Raw genomic sequence first — 16,353 nt, 5'->3', positions numbered from 1 at the left:
AACAATAAATACCTTACCTACCTTGTGAAACGCAGACTACCTGCATTAGTGGAAGCAGAGAACGTCGTTCCAATGCATAGGTACTGCTGTACTGCAGATCATCATCTGTTTCCAAGCAAGAGTTGCTCGTGAAGAAGGATAAGGTGTCGAGGATGGCCATTTCTGGACAGTTCATCACGTATGCAGGAGAGGTCGTGCCCTGAAAATGTCTTCGTAGATTTGACGTTTTGCTGCTCATTTTTATCGTTAAACCGTAGCCACCAAGCGCCTTTTCCAAACCTGCATAAATATTTAAAGGGTATCCGTTTAACAGACATAAACAGTCTGCCGAAGCTTGCGCTTGTCCTGTCATATGTCAATACTTTCGTGAATGTCATATCCCATGCTCATGAAACGAACGCTTTTCACTTGCTCTCCGCAGATCCGTCTCTTCCACTCATACGAACATCTTGGCCACTGACATCAGACTCCCGGCCTGACTCATCAATCCACCAGCGTCCGACCAGTTGCTGCTGTCCTCACCATAGCCTCGACTGCCATAGTACACATTACCTCCACTCCTCGAAGAACTGCCTCCGATACCCATGGGCAGTGTGACACCAAACTGCTTCAACAATCCCCCAATGGCACCCCCAGCACTCAACAATGGCACCACCACCGCAAAGAACGCCTTTACAGGATGCTTCTTCGCATATATCCAAAGCTCTTTGATCATCCTCTGCAACTTATGCACCAGATAACTGATATACCCATCCCGTGGTCTTCTCTTATAGTAGGAAGAGCCTCCACTCCCACTTCCAAAGATGCTCCTCGAACTTGGTCCACGACTGCTCCCTCCAAAGTTCCCAAAGATCGATCCACTCGCGCTCCGAGCGTACTGCGGTCGAGAGTGAGGATTGGATGCGCTGGGACGAACTTGATAGCCTCCGGAACTGCCGTTCGTTTTCACACTGCGTGTGGAGCGCGCTGGAGAGACGCCGCGACGTGAAGAGGAGCCATGGCCTGCGTTCGGGTTGAGGAATGCTTCGGAGGTGCTGGTGTAGTAGGATTTACCACCATTGACGTCGAAAATGCCCATTTTCTAGCAGCAGTGTTACTAGCTTCGTGGTGGTCGAATCGGTGTCCAATGGCGAGGTTACACGTGGTTGCCAATGGGAGCGGTTATTCTTTAAGAGGGCTGGTTGTCGATCGGGCTCTACCTCCGTTCCATGTAACATTCATCGATATATGAGTACCTGTAGGCTACGACACAAGGCAGGTAGGATATTCGACCAAGCTGGAGTGTACAGGTCGTCGTCGTAGAGTCCTCTCCTCTCGGAGTCTTGGGCGGTGAAGCTGCACTGCAGATCAACCGTATGCAGGTGCAGGCAGGCCAAAAAGAGAGCGGTTGAGAGAGCCAAGAGTGCTGCAGGGCTGAAACTTTGTGCTCGGATGCATCTCTCCGCCTGTCCGTGGGCCGTCGCTCGTGCCTGTGAGAAACTTGAAAGCGCTCACAATGGAATGGCGTGGAATCAGTGCGGAGAGGTCCGACTTCGCCGCGCCATGTTCTTCGGCACCAGTCACGGCTAAGATATTACCCAACCACAACCGGTGTATAGGTAGGGTAGGGAGGGAGATGGGCTTCGTTCGGCTCTTCGATGCTTCGATACACGACACGACGGACTGTGGCATCTCTCACTTTGCGCCAGTTCAGCACGAAGTCTACCGCCAGAATGAAGCACCATCTCATGATTGGGACGTGGTATGTGGATCCTGCGACGAACATTCAGAAGGACCATCTACTGAAGTGAGCACACAGGACTCCACCTGGAGCAATCTTCACGGTAGCATTCGATGATGAATCTCTCTCTTTGGAGCTTGTCAAACGAACAGAGATCCCGGAAGACCAACCCATATCCTGGATGACCTTCGATGTACGACCGCAAAATTCTGTCGTACGCAGCAGGCACGCACACATCTGACAATGTGTCTATAGCATGCTCGAAAAAACATCTATGGAGCCGGCATGAAGAAATGGGGCTCCTACGCAGTCACTTCGCCCTCCGAAATCTCCCACAGCAAATCACTCTCCATGGGCGGACACCCAAGAGCCAATGATACTGATACCAAAACCCGCGCAATATTCGTTCTAGCAGCACAGCAGCCCCCCTACGCTGTTTATGGAAACCCATTTTACGACCACGCAGGTTTCCTGAACGTACATTCCGTCGACTCCAATGGAGCTCTGTCAGAAAACATTCAAGACGCCCCGTTAGATGAGCGGTCTGCGATCCACGGAATGGTCTTCAATTCCACAGAGACATATCTCTATTCAGCTGACATGTGGTCCAACAAAATATGGACACACAAGAAACTGGCCGATGGAACACTAGAGCTCGTCGGAAGTGTCATCGCGCCTGCTGCCAATGATCATCCACGCTGGGTCGAAATTTCGAAGAACGATGCGTATCTGTATGTTCTCATGGAAGCTGGGAATCGTCTCTGTATATATGTGATCGATCCGGAAACCCACCTCCCCACCTGGACACGTACCTCGTATCCTCTCATTCCACCGGGTATGGATGCTTCATTCCCGAAAATGTATCGAAGTGACGTGGTGTTCACTTCGCAGTCTGGAGAGTACCTGTTCGCGACGAGTCGATCAAATTCCCCAAAATTGACGGGATATATTGCTGCTTTCAAGCTGGGGAAGGAAGGGCAAATTGAAAGGCAGATCTGCTTGAACCCTACACCGACGAGTGGAGGACATTCGAACGCGGTGAGTCCTTGTCCATGGACGGATGAATGGTTGGCGCTGTGTGATGATGAGCAGGGCTGGGTGGAGATTTACAGGTGGAAAGACGAGTTCCTAGGCAGGGTCGCGCACTTGGACATCAAAGAACCAGGATTTGGCATGAACGCTATCTGGTATGATTGAGATACAGGTATACATGAAGAATTCAGATATAGATGATCGGCGTGACGTAGATCCGATGGAGACAGTTTGCACTGAGCAGCGTCTTCTGATACAAGAGGCTTTCTCTACCACAGCAATCACCAAATGTGCATCAGATACTGCCTGGTAGGCATCCATACAGTATCGTGCAAGAGAAATGTCTCGGCCGCATTACCTCCTACCACTCTTCCTCCAAGCTGGAAAGGACTTTCTACCTCCTAGTGCGCGAAGCCTGCGAGGCTGTGCCACGTCCCGCCCGCCACGTCCGAGCATGTGGCGCAGGACGTTTAGTGCAGGGATTGCTGCGACTTGCTAGGCTTCCAAGCTACATAGTACCCACCAAGTCCATACCGCGATTCGCCTTCTGAGAGTTCCATCATTACGTCTTGGTGCGCTGTTTGCGTTGCCCACATGCTGCCTGGAATCTGTCGCCTGCACTGCGGTGCCGATCACCAGGCCTTTCATCCTCCGGCATTGTTATAATCACGACTCTCCCAGTCCGCCATAAGATGTGACCTTCGATGGCTTCCAACACCACCACCCATGACCACTTTATGTCGTCTACGATACGATTACGACCTCGACCACGACCAAGCAGACCCAAGCGGCCCAAGTATCGTGCTGCGAGAGCCTTCTACATCTTCCTCTTCCTCGGAACGTGCTTTGCGACATACTCGCTCCTCACGCATGCCTATCACGAATACTACTCACCTCCTCGCACTCTGCACACCCGCGCTCTCGAGCAGCCGATACACAAATTGGGTGGAGGCGACGAAGAATGCAGGCTGGTACACAAAGCGCGAGACCAATGCGCCTACATACGTGCGCATTGTCCAGCAGATGAAGGTGGATTCACTGCCTATCTGGAACTATACTTTTGCAGACTGAAAGATGCGAAACCAGTCGCCTTCCTCATCCTGATATCATGGCTAGGCCTACTCTTTTCCACGATTGGAATCGCAGCCAGCGATTTCTTCTGCATAGATCTCAGCACGATTGCTGGCATCTTGGGCATGAGCGAGAGCGTGGCAGGAGTCACGTTTCTAGCGTTTGGAAATGGCAGTCCAGATGTGTTTTCCACATTTGCCGCCATGAGCACTGATAGTGGTAGTCTCGCCGTGGGCGAGTTGTTCGGCGCCGCAGGCTTCATTACGGCTGTGGTTGCAGGATCCATGGCGCTTATCAGACCCTTTCATGTTGCTCGTAAGAGCTTCGTGCGAGACGTGGGCTTCTTTATCGTCGCTGCAGCGTTCAGCATGCTCTTTCTTTGGGATGGAAGGTTGCACTTCTGGGAGTGTGCTGCGATGGTGCTCTACTACATCATTTATGTCGCATTTGTCGTTGGTTGGCACTGGTGGCTTGGACGGCGGAAGCGAAGAAGAGCAAAGGAAGTTGCAGCACGAGGTCACTTTGTGCCGGATGATGACGAGCTTGACCCGGAGCAAGAAGAATATCACGACGATCCAGATGAAGCTCCCGAGAGACCATCTTTCTCGCGTGGCACATCCCGCGAGGACTGGGCTGCGCTGGAAGGCGGCTCACCGTACGACGAAGGCAATGAGGATGATGAAGAGGAAGCGAGAGACAGGTGGATGAGCGAACTTGCTAGCAATATGAGATTGACGAGGAACACCCGCGCAAGGAGCAATACAGTGACACCAGTCAGGCCTTCTCTGGTGGGAGCTCTTGAGTTTCAAGCAGTACTCAAGTCACTTCAGAAGTCACGCAACATCAAGACGATACCCATGAATTCGCGGAGATTTTCGGACGATCCAGCATACACAACAGCACAGCAGCAAGACCTGTTGTCATCACCATCAGATCCCGCAAGCCGCCCACCATATGAGATATTGATAACGGACGAGGAAGTCACGTCACCCATAGTACAGACTCACATCCAGCAACCGAACCTTGCAGCTCCACAATCTGCACCACCATCGCGGACGCGGGCTGTGTCAGCAAACGATGCCGCAGCGTTGCGCATCAACACCAATTTGCAGAAGCTGAGCCCGGTAACGTCCGAGGACAATTTGGTCGACTTGAGCACTTCCAAGCACAAAAAGTCTGACAGTCTTGCGGTTCCATCTGTGGAAAGTCTCCAAGTCCCGAGATCTCCGCTACTGACTGTGGAGCCTGCGACGCCTCGCCGTGAAGTACCAACACAGCGTCGTCGTGCAAAAACGGATGCTCGTCCAGGTTCGATGCTCTTGACACCCGATGATGCTAGAGGCAGACCAGGCACAGGAGACTATTTCTACCCTCATGCTCCTTCTCGACGTGGCACCGACTCGCCAGTGGACGATCCTTCACAACCTGCACGTGTGCCAAGCGCTCGAAATTTGCCCAAGATCATGATTCCAGGCAAGGCTAGGTCACCAGGTTCCTCACGCAGCACTTCGCCCTTTCCTGCATACCGAGATTTTCCCTCGCCATCAGTGACTGGTAGTGACCGGTCTCCGATTAGCACGCGGCCTCCCAGCATATACCTACCTGGGCCACAGCTCTCCAGTTTGGCATCTCCTGAATCAATAGCGGCAGATGACAGCGCAGAGCAAGAGAGACCGCGCCGACCAGATTGGCTCGCCAGGATATGGCCATACAGAATCTTACCACCACCTGGTGTCATGATTTCCACATTGTTTCCTACTATCTACCATTGGCACGAGAAGACATGGTGGGAGAAATGCCTCGGTATCGTCGCTGCGCCCAGTGTCTTCTGCTTGACCATCACCTTACCTGTAGTGGAGAGTGAAAAGGAATTGAATGATTCTGTTTCTGAGCATCCACATAAAGATTTCAGCTGGGATTCTGCTCGCTCAAAAAGTATCCCTGCGCTACTCACACCAGCCACTCCAGGATCTGGAGGGATCAAAGGCGTCACTCCTGAATGGATGGATGATCCTGATACGCCACATCCTCACAGCATGGAGACTGCAGGCGTCACTGGCATGGGCAACTCGGCCAGTATTGCAGTAGGCGCAGAAGAGCATTACCGCACCAACGATGGCATGCATGTGCCCCGTCTCACCAGTGAGCCGCAGGCCATGGATCAGTCGCTCCTTGACGAGGTGCAAGAAGCTCCACCTGAGCCATGGAATCGCTGGCTGACACTCATCCAGCTCTTCACAGCGCCAATCTTCATTGTGCTCTCGATATACCTTCAGGCTCCGGACGGGCTCCCCATGTCTTGGCTGGTCCGGGCTATCTTCATCTGTCTACCGATATCAATCGGTTTACTCGTCCTGATGCTGCTCACAACTACACCGACGCGCCGACCAGAACCTTACCGTATCATTCTTTCTCTCGCGGGCTTCGTTGTCGCCATTGCTTGGATCTCGGCGATAGCGTCCCAGGTGGTCGGCGCTCTGAAAGCACTGGCAGTCATTCTCAATATGTCACACGCGATCATGGGCCTGACCATCTTTGCAGTCGGCAATTCTCTGGGTGATCTCGTTGCTGATGTGACTGTCGCTAAGCTCGGTTACCCGGTCATGGCACTTTCAGCTTGCTTCGGAGGCCCAATGCTGAACATCTTACTGGGAGTGGGCTTGAGCGGTTCTTACATTCTGATCAAAGGAGCGGAGAGACGACATGAAAAACACCCTACCAAAGGAATCAAGTTTCATTCTTACCACATGGATGTCAGCAAGACGCTGATTGTGAGTGGGATCACACTCCTGATCACTCTACTTGGACTGCTGATTGCTGTGCCCATGAACAATTGGGTTCTTAGCAGGAAGATTGGCTGGGCGTTAATCGCATTGTGGACTCTGAGTACTATCTTTAACGTGGTCATTGAGGTAACCGGCATCTTGGGTGACGCAGAGAGTTTGTTTCATATTGGGCAGAAGTGCATGGGGATCGCGTGTTGATTTTGCGATCATGATACCACTTGAGCGGGCATTCGTGTTCTTCGTGCGAACATGTACATAAATCGCGTCGCGTACATACAATCGGGTATTATAGTGATGATTGATGATCCCATGGAAGACTTGAGCATCCTCGGCAGCGGCAACCGAGCTACCTTAGCGTCAATCTATTCTGGGGGTGTCACACGCCTTGTCCGCGCGTCTGGTCCTTCCCTTCCTTGCCCCTTCCCTCTGTAACACTCTCCAAGACACCATTGTCTGCAGTTCTGCACGTGCTTTCTTTTCTACCTATACTGCATCGCTACGCAGTCCACATTCGTTCATTTGCGTACATTTCACCAGCACTCGGACACTCGGAGATAGGAGGGTTGCCATACCAATAGCACCTTACGGTTGTGACGACGGCGGGTGACGAAAAACAGGTTGCAACCTTGAACAGCAGGTTGGCGGAAAGAGGCTGAGAGAGATCTCACATCCCTGCCATCAATCGGATCCTCCGATTACCACGGCGACAGCCACACAGGGGAGCACATTGTATACAGACCACGAACCGCCAGTTGAGACTGCAGGACTCCACACACTCGCGCTGTACCACCGTGATTAGTATCAGCCAGGCGCAACGACAGCATGGCCAAGACAAGCACACGACTGATGCGCCTCATCGCATTGTTGCTCTTTCTGTCCATTACTGCTGTCTATGCGCAGGCAGATTTGCCGGACCTTGCAACTGTTACCAATACGAACGAGGCTACTTCCGCTGCCTCGACAGGGGAGCCGACTACAGCAGCAAGCACAGCCGAGTCGAGCGCAGAAACAACAGGAGATGCGGCGACAACTGACAGTACTGCCAGCGGCGGCACTGCTGCGCAAACGACAGCCACCTTCCCAGATGCCACATCGACCTCGTCAGGCACTACGTTCCGTCTGACCGATCTGCCGACCATCGCTGGCGCTGGAGTCCCTACAATCGTCGTTCCTTATACAGCCAATGCGCCGTTCATGCAGAAGTCTTCGATGCCGGAGGGAACAGTCTTCATTGCAGTCGGTGCAGTGCTCGCGTTCCTCGGCGCCTGCGTTCTGCTATGGCGTGGCCTCGTCGCTTGGAGTGTCAACAGATCGGTGAAGCGCGCTGCCCTGGCCTCCATTCGCGGCACGGAAAAGCCAGGCGCGTGGGGTGGTGGTCACTACAATAGCAAGTCTGCATACTATAAGGAATTCGAGGGTGGGAGCAGCATGTCGTTGGACCACCTGACAAGTTCTGGCAAAGCACAGAAGCCTGGGAAGAACGAGGAGGGCCACAGACATTCCTCAGCAGCGCCGCCAGCGGGGTTGTTCTTCTCGCCTACAGCGCAAGCTTCTAATAGGGCAAGCACCTACAGCGTGGACAATCGCGGCTCTACATATTTGCCCGCAGGCTATTATGCTTTGCCCTCTGGAGATGCACCAGCTGGCGGTCGCAACAGTGCAGTGCTGGGTAGTTCTCACCTGGCTCCTTATGCACGTAATAGTTACATGGGTGGTCATTCTCCTTCGCCTCCTGGCTCCCCGAATCCAACAGTTCCTGGATCTCGACCCGCGTCTAACTTCTATGGTGGTCCTGGTGATTCGCGAGCGGGCTTGCGAAGCGGATCTCGTGATGGTCCACGCTCGGCATCCCGTGGCCCTCCCAGCAGGGATGGATACGGCGGCAGAGGTAGCCACTTATACACACAGCCCAGCAGCAGCAGTCTTGCGGTTGGCCAAAGCACAAGCGATCTGCCTGGCCAACGAGCTCCATCTGCGATCTTCGACGACATGCTTGATGTACACGGCAACGGGCCGCGCGAACGCTTCTAGTCAGAGCGCGACGCGAGTCGGGCCACATTGCTGCCGTCGGCTAGCAGGAGCAGATTCATGGAGCGACTATCCGACAGCGACATTGCCACGCAAAGCCTTGGCGAATATCAGTATTAGTGAAATACCTACTTACTCGCGCAGACCGAGCCGGGCGTTCAATCTATGGAAGAGCGAAGGAGCTGCATCTCCACGGACTTGTCAGAATCATTTGTCGAGCGATCTTGTGGTCGCTTAGCTATACCGGTCACTTTCAGACGAGTGCAGCGTTCTGATGCCCGCCCAAGACGAGGCCTCCGTGCCGAGCAGCAATACTTTTAAGTCAGCTCGACTCACATGCCAACGACTTGGACAGCGTATGGCACGGCTCGAAGCTGCTTTACGTTGGTAGAGGAACATTTCTCGCGAAGGATTGCAAAGGAGACTTTTACGTTTTGACGAAAAAGGTGGGAGACTCTCGATTACACACACGAGAGCAAATGGATGGTATGTGAGACTTATTGATAATGTATTGATGACCAGACCCAGAGAGTCGCCTGCGCAATACAGCAGCACCCAACTGATAACAGCTTGGTCTATCCAGTTCCATAGTAACGAGACCAAATATTGTACCTGCAGAACAGGCAGTTTTAGTCGCCTCGCCGCATGTGCAGGGTTACTTACACAAGTCATTTATGCTCCGATACAATACCTTTCCTGATCTCCAGATCTTGTGGCATGAAACATGTCCAAGTAGTCACGATAGAATACCGAGTTCAAGATGACACACGGCGCCTAGTCGCCTGAGCAGTAGTGCTGCCAGTCTTGCATTCAGGTCAGTATCAAGAAGTTTGCCTGGTCTAATGTCCTCGCAGAAAATTGCCAAGCTATTTTCATAGTCCGATCCGGCGCTTAGGCGACCTCTTTCGCTCTAGTTCAAGTCTCCATAAAGTAGCTGGTCGACACTTAACTTGCATAACGTGACTTCTTATGCCCACGCTTCTTTATACCACTCAGCTAGCAGGGATGATGTTGTCATCATTTTCAAGCAAAGAACCCGAACTCCCGCTCCATCGTGCACACGGCACATCCAAGCGATAACAACTTGAAAATTGAAGTCATGCCGCGTGTGCCAACCTGTAGTAAGGAGACATCTGGAGCACCCGTTCCGTGCTTGTCGAAGGTGATAAAGAAGAGGTTTTCGCTCCCTGCGTCGAAGAAGCGGTAGGTCTGTACAAACCAAGCCATACGCGCAAGAGAATCATGGCGCTTCCACCCTTTGGATCGTCGCCCTTTGGCCTTCTGGCCATCGGTGTTCTGCTGTTGTCCTTCTCCCTATATCGATATCTCTTACCAAAACCAATTCCGGGAATTCCTTACAACAAAAATGCGGCAAGAAGACTACTGGGAGATATGCCAGAATTTGGCAAATCCGTCAATGAGACAAAAGAGGTCAACAAGTGGCTGGTGGACCAATGCCGTGCCCACAACTCGGCCATATGCCAGGTGTTTGTCCGGCCCTTTGCAAAGCCGGTGAGTAATTGATGGAGTCGATTTCGCATTTTTCCGGCATATGTGCGCTCGCTCGCTCACCCTCGAGATCTAGTGGGTGGTCATTTGTGACTACCGAGAAGCACAAGACATCATGTCACGTCGTGTCCGCGAGTTTGATCGAAGCAAGATCAGTCAGGATTCCCTCAAAACGGTATCGCCTCATTTCCAGCTGTGTCTTGCCACCAATGATGAATGGAGGTCGAATCGAAAACTCATGAACGATACCATGTCCACTCCATTTCTGAGCAATGTGGTGGGGCCCATTATGCACTCCATCTCGCTGGATCTCATGGACTTGTGGAGGCATAAGATCAGGTTGTCGAAAGGACATCCTTTTTCTGCCTTTGATGATGTCTTCAAAGGAGCTTTGGATATCATCTGTCAGGCAACTTTCGGCGTCAAGGTGGGCGCGATCAGAAGACAGATCGATCTGCTCAGCGAAACGATTCAAGTACCTCTTGACAGTGATCCACAAGTTGCAGCCGTCTTGCCAGCTGCTGAAGACCCGGAATTCTTCAATGCGATTTTGAAGATCTCTGCTACAGTCGAATGGGTATGCTCAACCCCTCTTTTTTTTCGTCTTTCCCAGAAGGTATACAGACTGACACGTTTTCCAGGCTCTCAAACTTCCCTTTTCACATCTTGTGCACCGATTCATCCTCAACTTCGTGCCCTCTGCGGCCAAAGCCATTCGAGTCAAAGACCAAACCATCAGTGACGAGCTCCAAGCCGCCTTCGACAAATTCTCGCAAACCAACACGAAAAAGCAGGACGTCACCAGCGCCTTGGAGCTCATTGTCATGAAAGAATTCCAAGCAGCAGCCAAAGAAGGCCGTCAAGCTCGACCTGACACACCACAACTCCGCGATGAGCTCTACGGCTTTATTCTAGGAGGTACGTCAAAAACAGCCCTCCTTCATTTCTCCAACTCTTCCAAACCCCCTTCCCTATGTTTTCTTTTTCGACCTCCCACTAACATCAAATCTCACCCTCAAAAAAGGCCACGAAACATCTTCCACAGCAATCGTATGGACTCTCAAACTCCTTGCGCGCCATCAAAACATTCAAGACAAATTCCGTGCTGCCCTGCACGAATACCATTCACGAGCGAAACGCGACGGCGATCAGCCCACCGTTGAGGAAATCATCAATCCGGATCAACCGTATACGGATGCTTTGATTGAAGAATGTCTGCGTGTCGCGGGAGTCTTGCCCGTTATGGCGAGAGATGCCATGGTGGATACGGAAGTGTTGGGATATGTGATACCGAAAGGAACGCAAATTTTCATGGTACGTACATGATTTCTTTTGTTGTTGTTGTTGTTGTTGCCGAATTTCACACGATCAAGAAAGGCAGGCGGGGAGAAGTGTCGTGCATTCAATTATTCTTTTCTACTAACCAAGGACAATTTTTGTCTTCCACAAAAATTTAATTAGGCAGCACTCGGCCCCGATTTCATCGAAACACCCATTCCCGTACCCGAAACCTCTCGTTCTCCATCCAGTCAAGCGTCCAAAGAGAAAAATGGCACATGGGATCCTCAAACAATTAGCGAATTTCAACCAGATCGCTGGCTCACATTTTCTCCGGATGATGGGGGGAAAATGGTGTTTAACCCTCGCGCGGGACAGAGTTTCCCCTTTGGAGGGGGGATTCGATCGTGTTTTGGACGCAAAATGGCCTATCTCGAATTGCGTGTGCTGTTGACGTTGATTGTGTGGAATTTTAAGTTGGAGCCGGTTCCGCTGAAGTATGATACTTGGGCTGCGAGGGATTCGGTTACACATGCACCGCAGGAGACGTATGTGAAGCTTGTGGAGATTGTTCGATAAAAATAAGGGGCGAGATGATATTTTCCACGGGAAGGGAGGAGGGTATCTGGCAGTGGTCTATAGTTTACTCTTGATATCGGCTTCCAGATATGTCTGCTGAGCTTTCAAGACTTCCACACACTCTGTCACCATCTCTTCCAAAATCTCCTTTGCCGGTTGGATCTTCTCAATAGCACCAGCGACCTGGCCCATCTGACGATTTGTGTTAGCATGATGGGACGTCCTGAATTGAACAGTAAAAGTCTTACCAAATGTGGAATGTCGATAGTATCCTGTTTGTCGTCGGGCAAGTTCTCCATGTCATGAGCCAAAGGCACTATCCCCTGGTCACACAACCTCTTCACCTCCTCAGGTCTGTCCACCTCCCAAGACTTGATATAATCATTCATCTTTACCCGCAGCGGTCTTCCGGAAACTACAAGCGTTCTTAGTGTATCCTCGAATTGCGCAGTGACAACAGCTTCTTTGTGTTGCTGCGAACAACCCGCTTCAGTCGAAGCCACGAAACGTGTCCCCACCCAGGCCCCCACAGCTCCATACGATAGACTCGCAGCCAAAGACCTCCCGTTATAGATCCCACCAGCAGCAATAACCATCGCCGTCTTCCCCGTCAAAGGGGACTTGTACTGTCTCGCCACATCCACCACGCTCGGGATCAAGATACTCGTTGCGATGTCACCAGTGTGTCCACCTCCTTCCCCTCCTTGCGCGCAAACAATATCCACGCCCGCTTTCAGCGCTTTGTGCGCATGTTTAGGATGTCCCACCATGTTCATAATCAAAATGCCCGCTTCATGCAAACGTTTGATGACATGAGCGGGCGGAACACCCACAGCAGACACGAACAGTTTGGCCTTCTCCTCAATCACCACATCAATTAATTCGTCCAATTGACCGTGTGTGTAATCATGATTGGTCTTTCGAGCGCTACCACCGACTTGTGGCAAAGCGAGGTCAACGCCAAAGGGGAGATTTGGATCTTGCAGATTCGCCTTTATCTCGTGGATAATGTCTCGCATGGCTTGGGGTGTGTAGCCGAGGCCGCCGATGACTCCGAGACCACCTGCGTTACTGACTGCCGCGGCGAGGGGGCCAGAGGAAGTGCGTGCCATGCCGGCGAGGATCACGGGGTATTCTATGCCGAGAAGGTCGCAGATGGGAGTGCGCAGGATAGGGCGAGGCTGGGTGCCATCGGTGGAGGCGGAGATGTTCATGGTGGGTGAGTTGTTTGCAGGAGAGATGAAGATGGCGTATCAAGGTGGTTTGCAAGAGAGAGTGCAGGAGTGGAGGAGGCGAGGATGTATAGATACAGACATGGGCGACATATTTACGACGAGTCGAGTGGCTTGTCTCCTCCTCGTCCCTCTTGTTGATCGGCCGCGGTTCACAGAGGTTGTCAGATCTCTCGGGCCGACAAGAGCTTATCCCCGCTGCCGCTGCCGCTGCCAAGCGAAATCTTGGCTATCATGGGCAAATCTTTCTATCGATTGCAGACAACGCCATACTGTAACTTGCCACCAATACACGCCAGCGCTTCTACCGCATACCTCTTACCGCTGAGACCACCACCGCGCTATCGGCCGGCGCTTCTATCGATCGCATACGCCTTCTAATTACGAAGCCGCAGAACAGCGCTTCTGCCGCATACCCTACACACCTAGAATCAGGATGGGTGTCCAGAAGAAAGTGCGCAAGTTTGCTGCTGTAAAGCGAGTAATCGGGCAGAGGGACGCGAGGCTCAAGAAGAACATTGTGGCAGAGGAGAAGAAGCAGGAAGAGAAGAAAAAGGGCAGCGGCAATGAGTTGATTCGAGAAATTCCACAGGTCCCCAGCTCCATGTTGTAAGTCAAGCTCCTGTCCAATTCTCCACTGACAAGTGGTGGCCTCGTAATCAGGCATGTCCAGATCTGGAGGGATATTTGCTGACGATGGAGTGATACTCCAGTTTCCATCACAATACAGCTCTTACACCCCCATACTCGGTGCTGGTTGACACGAACTTCTTATCACACTGTGTTCATCACAAATTGCCTCTCCTACCGACCCTCATGGATACGCTCTATGCTTCGTGTACGCCCATGATCACCTCCTGCGTTATGGCCGAACTCGAGAAATTAGGACCGAAATACAGGTAATACCTACACTATGAGACACGAGAAGGTGGCTGTGGCTTCTATACTTACACATCTCCAGAATCGCACTCCAAATCGCCCGCGACGAGAGATGGGAGCGGTTACCCTGTGATCACAAGTAAGTCTCCTTTCTCGAATGCCACACCTAAAAAGGCTGAGCTGACATGATGTGATTCTCCAGAGGCACGTATGCAGACGACTGCATCGTCACCCGGGTCATGCAACAGAGAGTCTACCTCGTAGCGACGAACGATCGAGATCTTCGGAGGCGCCTTAGGAAAATACCAGGTGTACCAATCATTTCTTGCAAGAGAGGGGGCTTCTCCATAGAGAGACTTCCAGACGCGCCAGATGCGGGTAGCAGAGGAATGGGCAAGGGCATTTAAGAGGGACGCAAATTGGCTGGATTGCTACTCTGCTAGCTGTCGTGCGTTCGTGGGACATGAAATTAGCGAGGCGTTTGGAGCGAAGGTGATAAGATTATGAACAGCGTTGCCATGGCCATACCACAGAAGAACTTGCGCTGGGAAACACAATAAAGACCATACCAACGATCGCGTAAGGCGCTGAGCGCGTTACTCTAGGGCCTGCAAAGAACAGACTGCGTAGGAAGTCTGAACGATTGGACCAACCCAAGTCTAAACGAGCTGCCGGCGAACATCTTTGGAGATCACATGGGAGTCGTACCATTCCGATGTGTCCAACAACGTCTCGTGAAGACATCGAGGAAAGGAGTCACACTACTCGCCCACCTCAACGCATGGCCTCTCGATTTCTGGTCCATCTTGTCATTTCAATGCTTTTTCAAGCTGCGAGGCCACTAAGCGAGAATCGCTCCACTCAGCAGTCTACTACACACGACATGATTTCCAAGCGTGTATCCAGCATGCTGTGTTCGTCAACCGCGGGTGGACACTGATAACACCATGCGGCCTTCCTTCTCCGCCTGCTCCGGCTCGTTAGACAGCGACCGGAGATGCGGTCGTCGACAAGCTGAGGATTGCTCTGGTTGGCACAGAAATGCCTGATCGACACAACGTGGGGAGGGGACGGGACGGGTTGTTGAGTATCTGTACCTACGGAAGGCAACCTATCTGTCGGGCTGTAGCTTACGTATTACAGGCGTAGTCTGTATGGAGCGGAATGGAATGGATCGTCCGAGACCTTTCACTTCAGGCTAGAAATACTATGCGACGGCTTTTCGTGCACCCGACTGCCAAAGAGTAGGAGTGGGTTGTACTCTTGAGGCCCACGGTTCTTTGGAACTGCCAGGATTCTCGGGCTGATTTCGCAGTCCGATGCATTGTTGTCAGGTACTAGATAACAATGCAGATCAAATTGCGCCTGAGGTTCAGGGTCTGCGTCTATGCAAGTCCCACTGCTGCAACTCGATGAATTTGATACTGGGATCGTCAGTGTTATCCCGCCGATGTCAACACCTGTCCGACTAACGCCATGATCAAGGGGCTGTGGAGTTGCTGGAGTGGGAACAATCAATAGTCCGAGAACGTGGGGTAGAACCCGCCGTCGATTGATTCGGTCTATAGCTCCCGTCAATTGTGCATTACGTTGTTACCTTACTCCACCTGCTGAGTTACATATACATGTCCACGGTACATACATATCTCCAAGAGCAAAGAGTACGAATCACTCCACAGTCCGCCCAATTGGAACACCTCTGGTGGACGCAAGACTTAGAAAGGTCTCATCATCTCGAAACGCGTATGCAAAGACGTCAGACAGACTCCGGGCCAAGACTCCGATGAAACGTGTCATCATAGCACAGAAGGCTGATGAGATGATTTCTGATGAATAAGGTACTGCATTTTGAAGCGGCGGCACGGTGTCTGTGAGAATGACATGATTGGCTTTCCGCCATGACCGTGATGAGTATGATGACCTGGCAAAGACAACGAAGGTCCGTCATATCAAGCAGCACGGCCGGGGCATGATCTATAATTGCCGCCTTGGCTCAGACTCTTGAATATCGCAGCCCTGCTTAGGATGGAGTATGAGTGGTGCCCATAAGAGATGCCGCGCCGTGAGAATGCTGGGCATGCGCGGCATAGGCTTGAATGCCTAGGATTCCCCGGGCTGACTAGCAACGCTATGGGCTGCCCCTAGCATTCCTCGCTGCTAATCGCAGCTTGGCTGGCTGCTGCATAAATCACCTGTCCGGGTATGCCCCATGACGAGCGAGCAGTGGACTAGCTTGCCC

General features: G+C 52.1%; 7 protein-coding genes across 7 annotated transcripts; 5 read left to right on the top strand and 2 right to left on the bottom strand.

The window, feature by feature from the left end:
* Positions 1–199: 199 nt before the first annotated feature.
* Positions 200–1,270, bottom strand: SEPMUDRAFT_151095 (uncharacterized protein). Its single transcript, XM_016906593.1, has 2 exons — positions 400–1,270; positions 200–345 (listed from the first exon to the last, which is right to left on the bottom strand). The coding sequence occupies exon 1, from the start codon at positions 1,076–1,078 to the stop codon at positions 437–439; it is 642 nt and encodes a 213-aa protein (XP_016758151.1). The 5' UTR covers positions 1,079–1,270; the 3' UTR covers positions 200–345; positions 400–436.
* A 347-nt stretch (positions 1,271–1,617) lies between these two features.
* Positions 1,618–3,022, top strand: SEPMUDRAFT_151093 (3-carboxy-cis,cis-mucoante lactonizing enzyme). The gene is made up of 3 exons (XM_016906592.1): positions 1,618–1,741; positions 1,799–1,913; positions 1,976–3,022. Exons 1-3 carry the CDS (start codon positions 1,638–1,640, stop codon positions 2,915–2,917), a joined length of 1,161 nt encoding a protein of 386 aa, XP_016758150.1. The 5' UTR covers positions 1,618–1,637; the 3' UTR covers positions 2,918–3,022.
* Positions 3,023–3,377: 355 nt separating this feature from the next.
* Positions 3,378–6,919, top strand: SEPMUDRAFT_151091 (Na_Ca_ex-domain-containing protein). Its single transcript, XM_016906591.1, has one exon. The coding sequence runs from the start codon at positions 3,457–3,459 to the stop codon at positions 6,805–6,807; it is 3,351 nt and encodes a 1,116-aa protein (XP_016758149.1). The 5' UTR covers positions 3,378–3,456; the 3' UTR covers positions 6,808–6,919.
* A 148-nt stretch (positions 6,920–7,067) lies between these two features.
* Positions 7,068–9,319, top strand: SEPMUDRAFT_151090 (uncharacterized protein). The gene has a single exon (XM_016906590.1). It carries the CDS (start codon positions 7,432–7,434, stop codon positions 8,638–8,640), a length of 1,209 nt encoding a protein of 402 aa, XP_016758148.1. The 5' UTR covers positions 7,068–7,431; the 3' UTR covers positions 8,641–9,319.
* A 423-nt stretch (positions 9,320–9,742) lies between these two features.
* Positions 9,743–13,218, top strand: SEPMUDRAFT_71061 (cytochrome P450 monooxygenase). The gene is made up of 6 exons (XM_016909928.1): positions 9,743–10,149; positions 10,223–10,723; positions 10,788–11,064; positions 11,171–11,460; positions 11,608–12,195; positions 12,252–13,218. The coding sequence occupies exons 1-5, from the start codon at positions 9,880–9,882 to the stop codon at positions 12,001–12,003; spliced, it is 1,734 nt and encodes a 577-aa protein (XP_016758146.1). The 5' UTR covers positions 9,743–9,879; the 3' UTR covers positions 12,004–12,195; positions 12,252–13,218.
* Positions 11,349–13,218, bottom strand: SEPMUDRAFT_91028 (2-nitropropane dioxygenase; the record flags this gene model as incomplete). Its single annotated transcript, XM_016910545.1, has 3 exons — positions 11,349–11,460; positions 11,608–12,195; positions 12,252–13,218. Coding segments are annotated over 2 exons (1,102 nt in total), but the record flags the coding sequence as incomplete, so codon positions are not given.
* Positions 13,219–13,545: 327 nt separating this feature from the next.
* On the top strand, positions 13,546–15,577 carry SEPMUDRAFT_71055 (Fcf1-domain-containing protein). Its single transcript, XM_016909927.1, has 4 exons — positions 13,546–13,844; positions 13,949–14,134; positions 14,197–14,253; positions 14,317–15,577. The coding sequence occupies exons 1-4, from the start codon at positions 13,672–13,674 to the stop codon at positions 14,519–14,521; spliced, it is 621 nt and encodes a 206-aa protein (XP_016758145.1). The 5' UTR covers positions 13,546–13,671; the 3' UTR covers positions 14,522–15,577.
* Positions 15,578–16,353: the final 776 nt, after the last annotated feature.

This window comes from Sphaerulina musiva (genome assembly GCF_000320565.1).
Source record: "Sphaerulina musiva SO2202 unplaced genomic scaffold SEPMUscaffold_9, whole genome shotgun sequence".
Lineage (NCBI taxonomy): Eukaryota > Fungi > Ascomycota > Dothideomycetes > Mycosphaerellales > Mycosphaerellaceae > Sphaerulina > Sphaerulina musiva.
The sequence above is the reverse complement of the archived record's forward strand: the minus strand, read 5'-3'. Positions and strand labels throughout refer to the sequence as shown.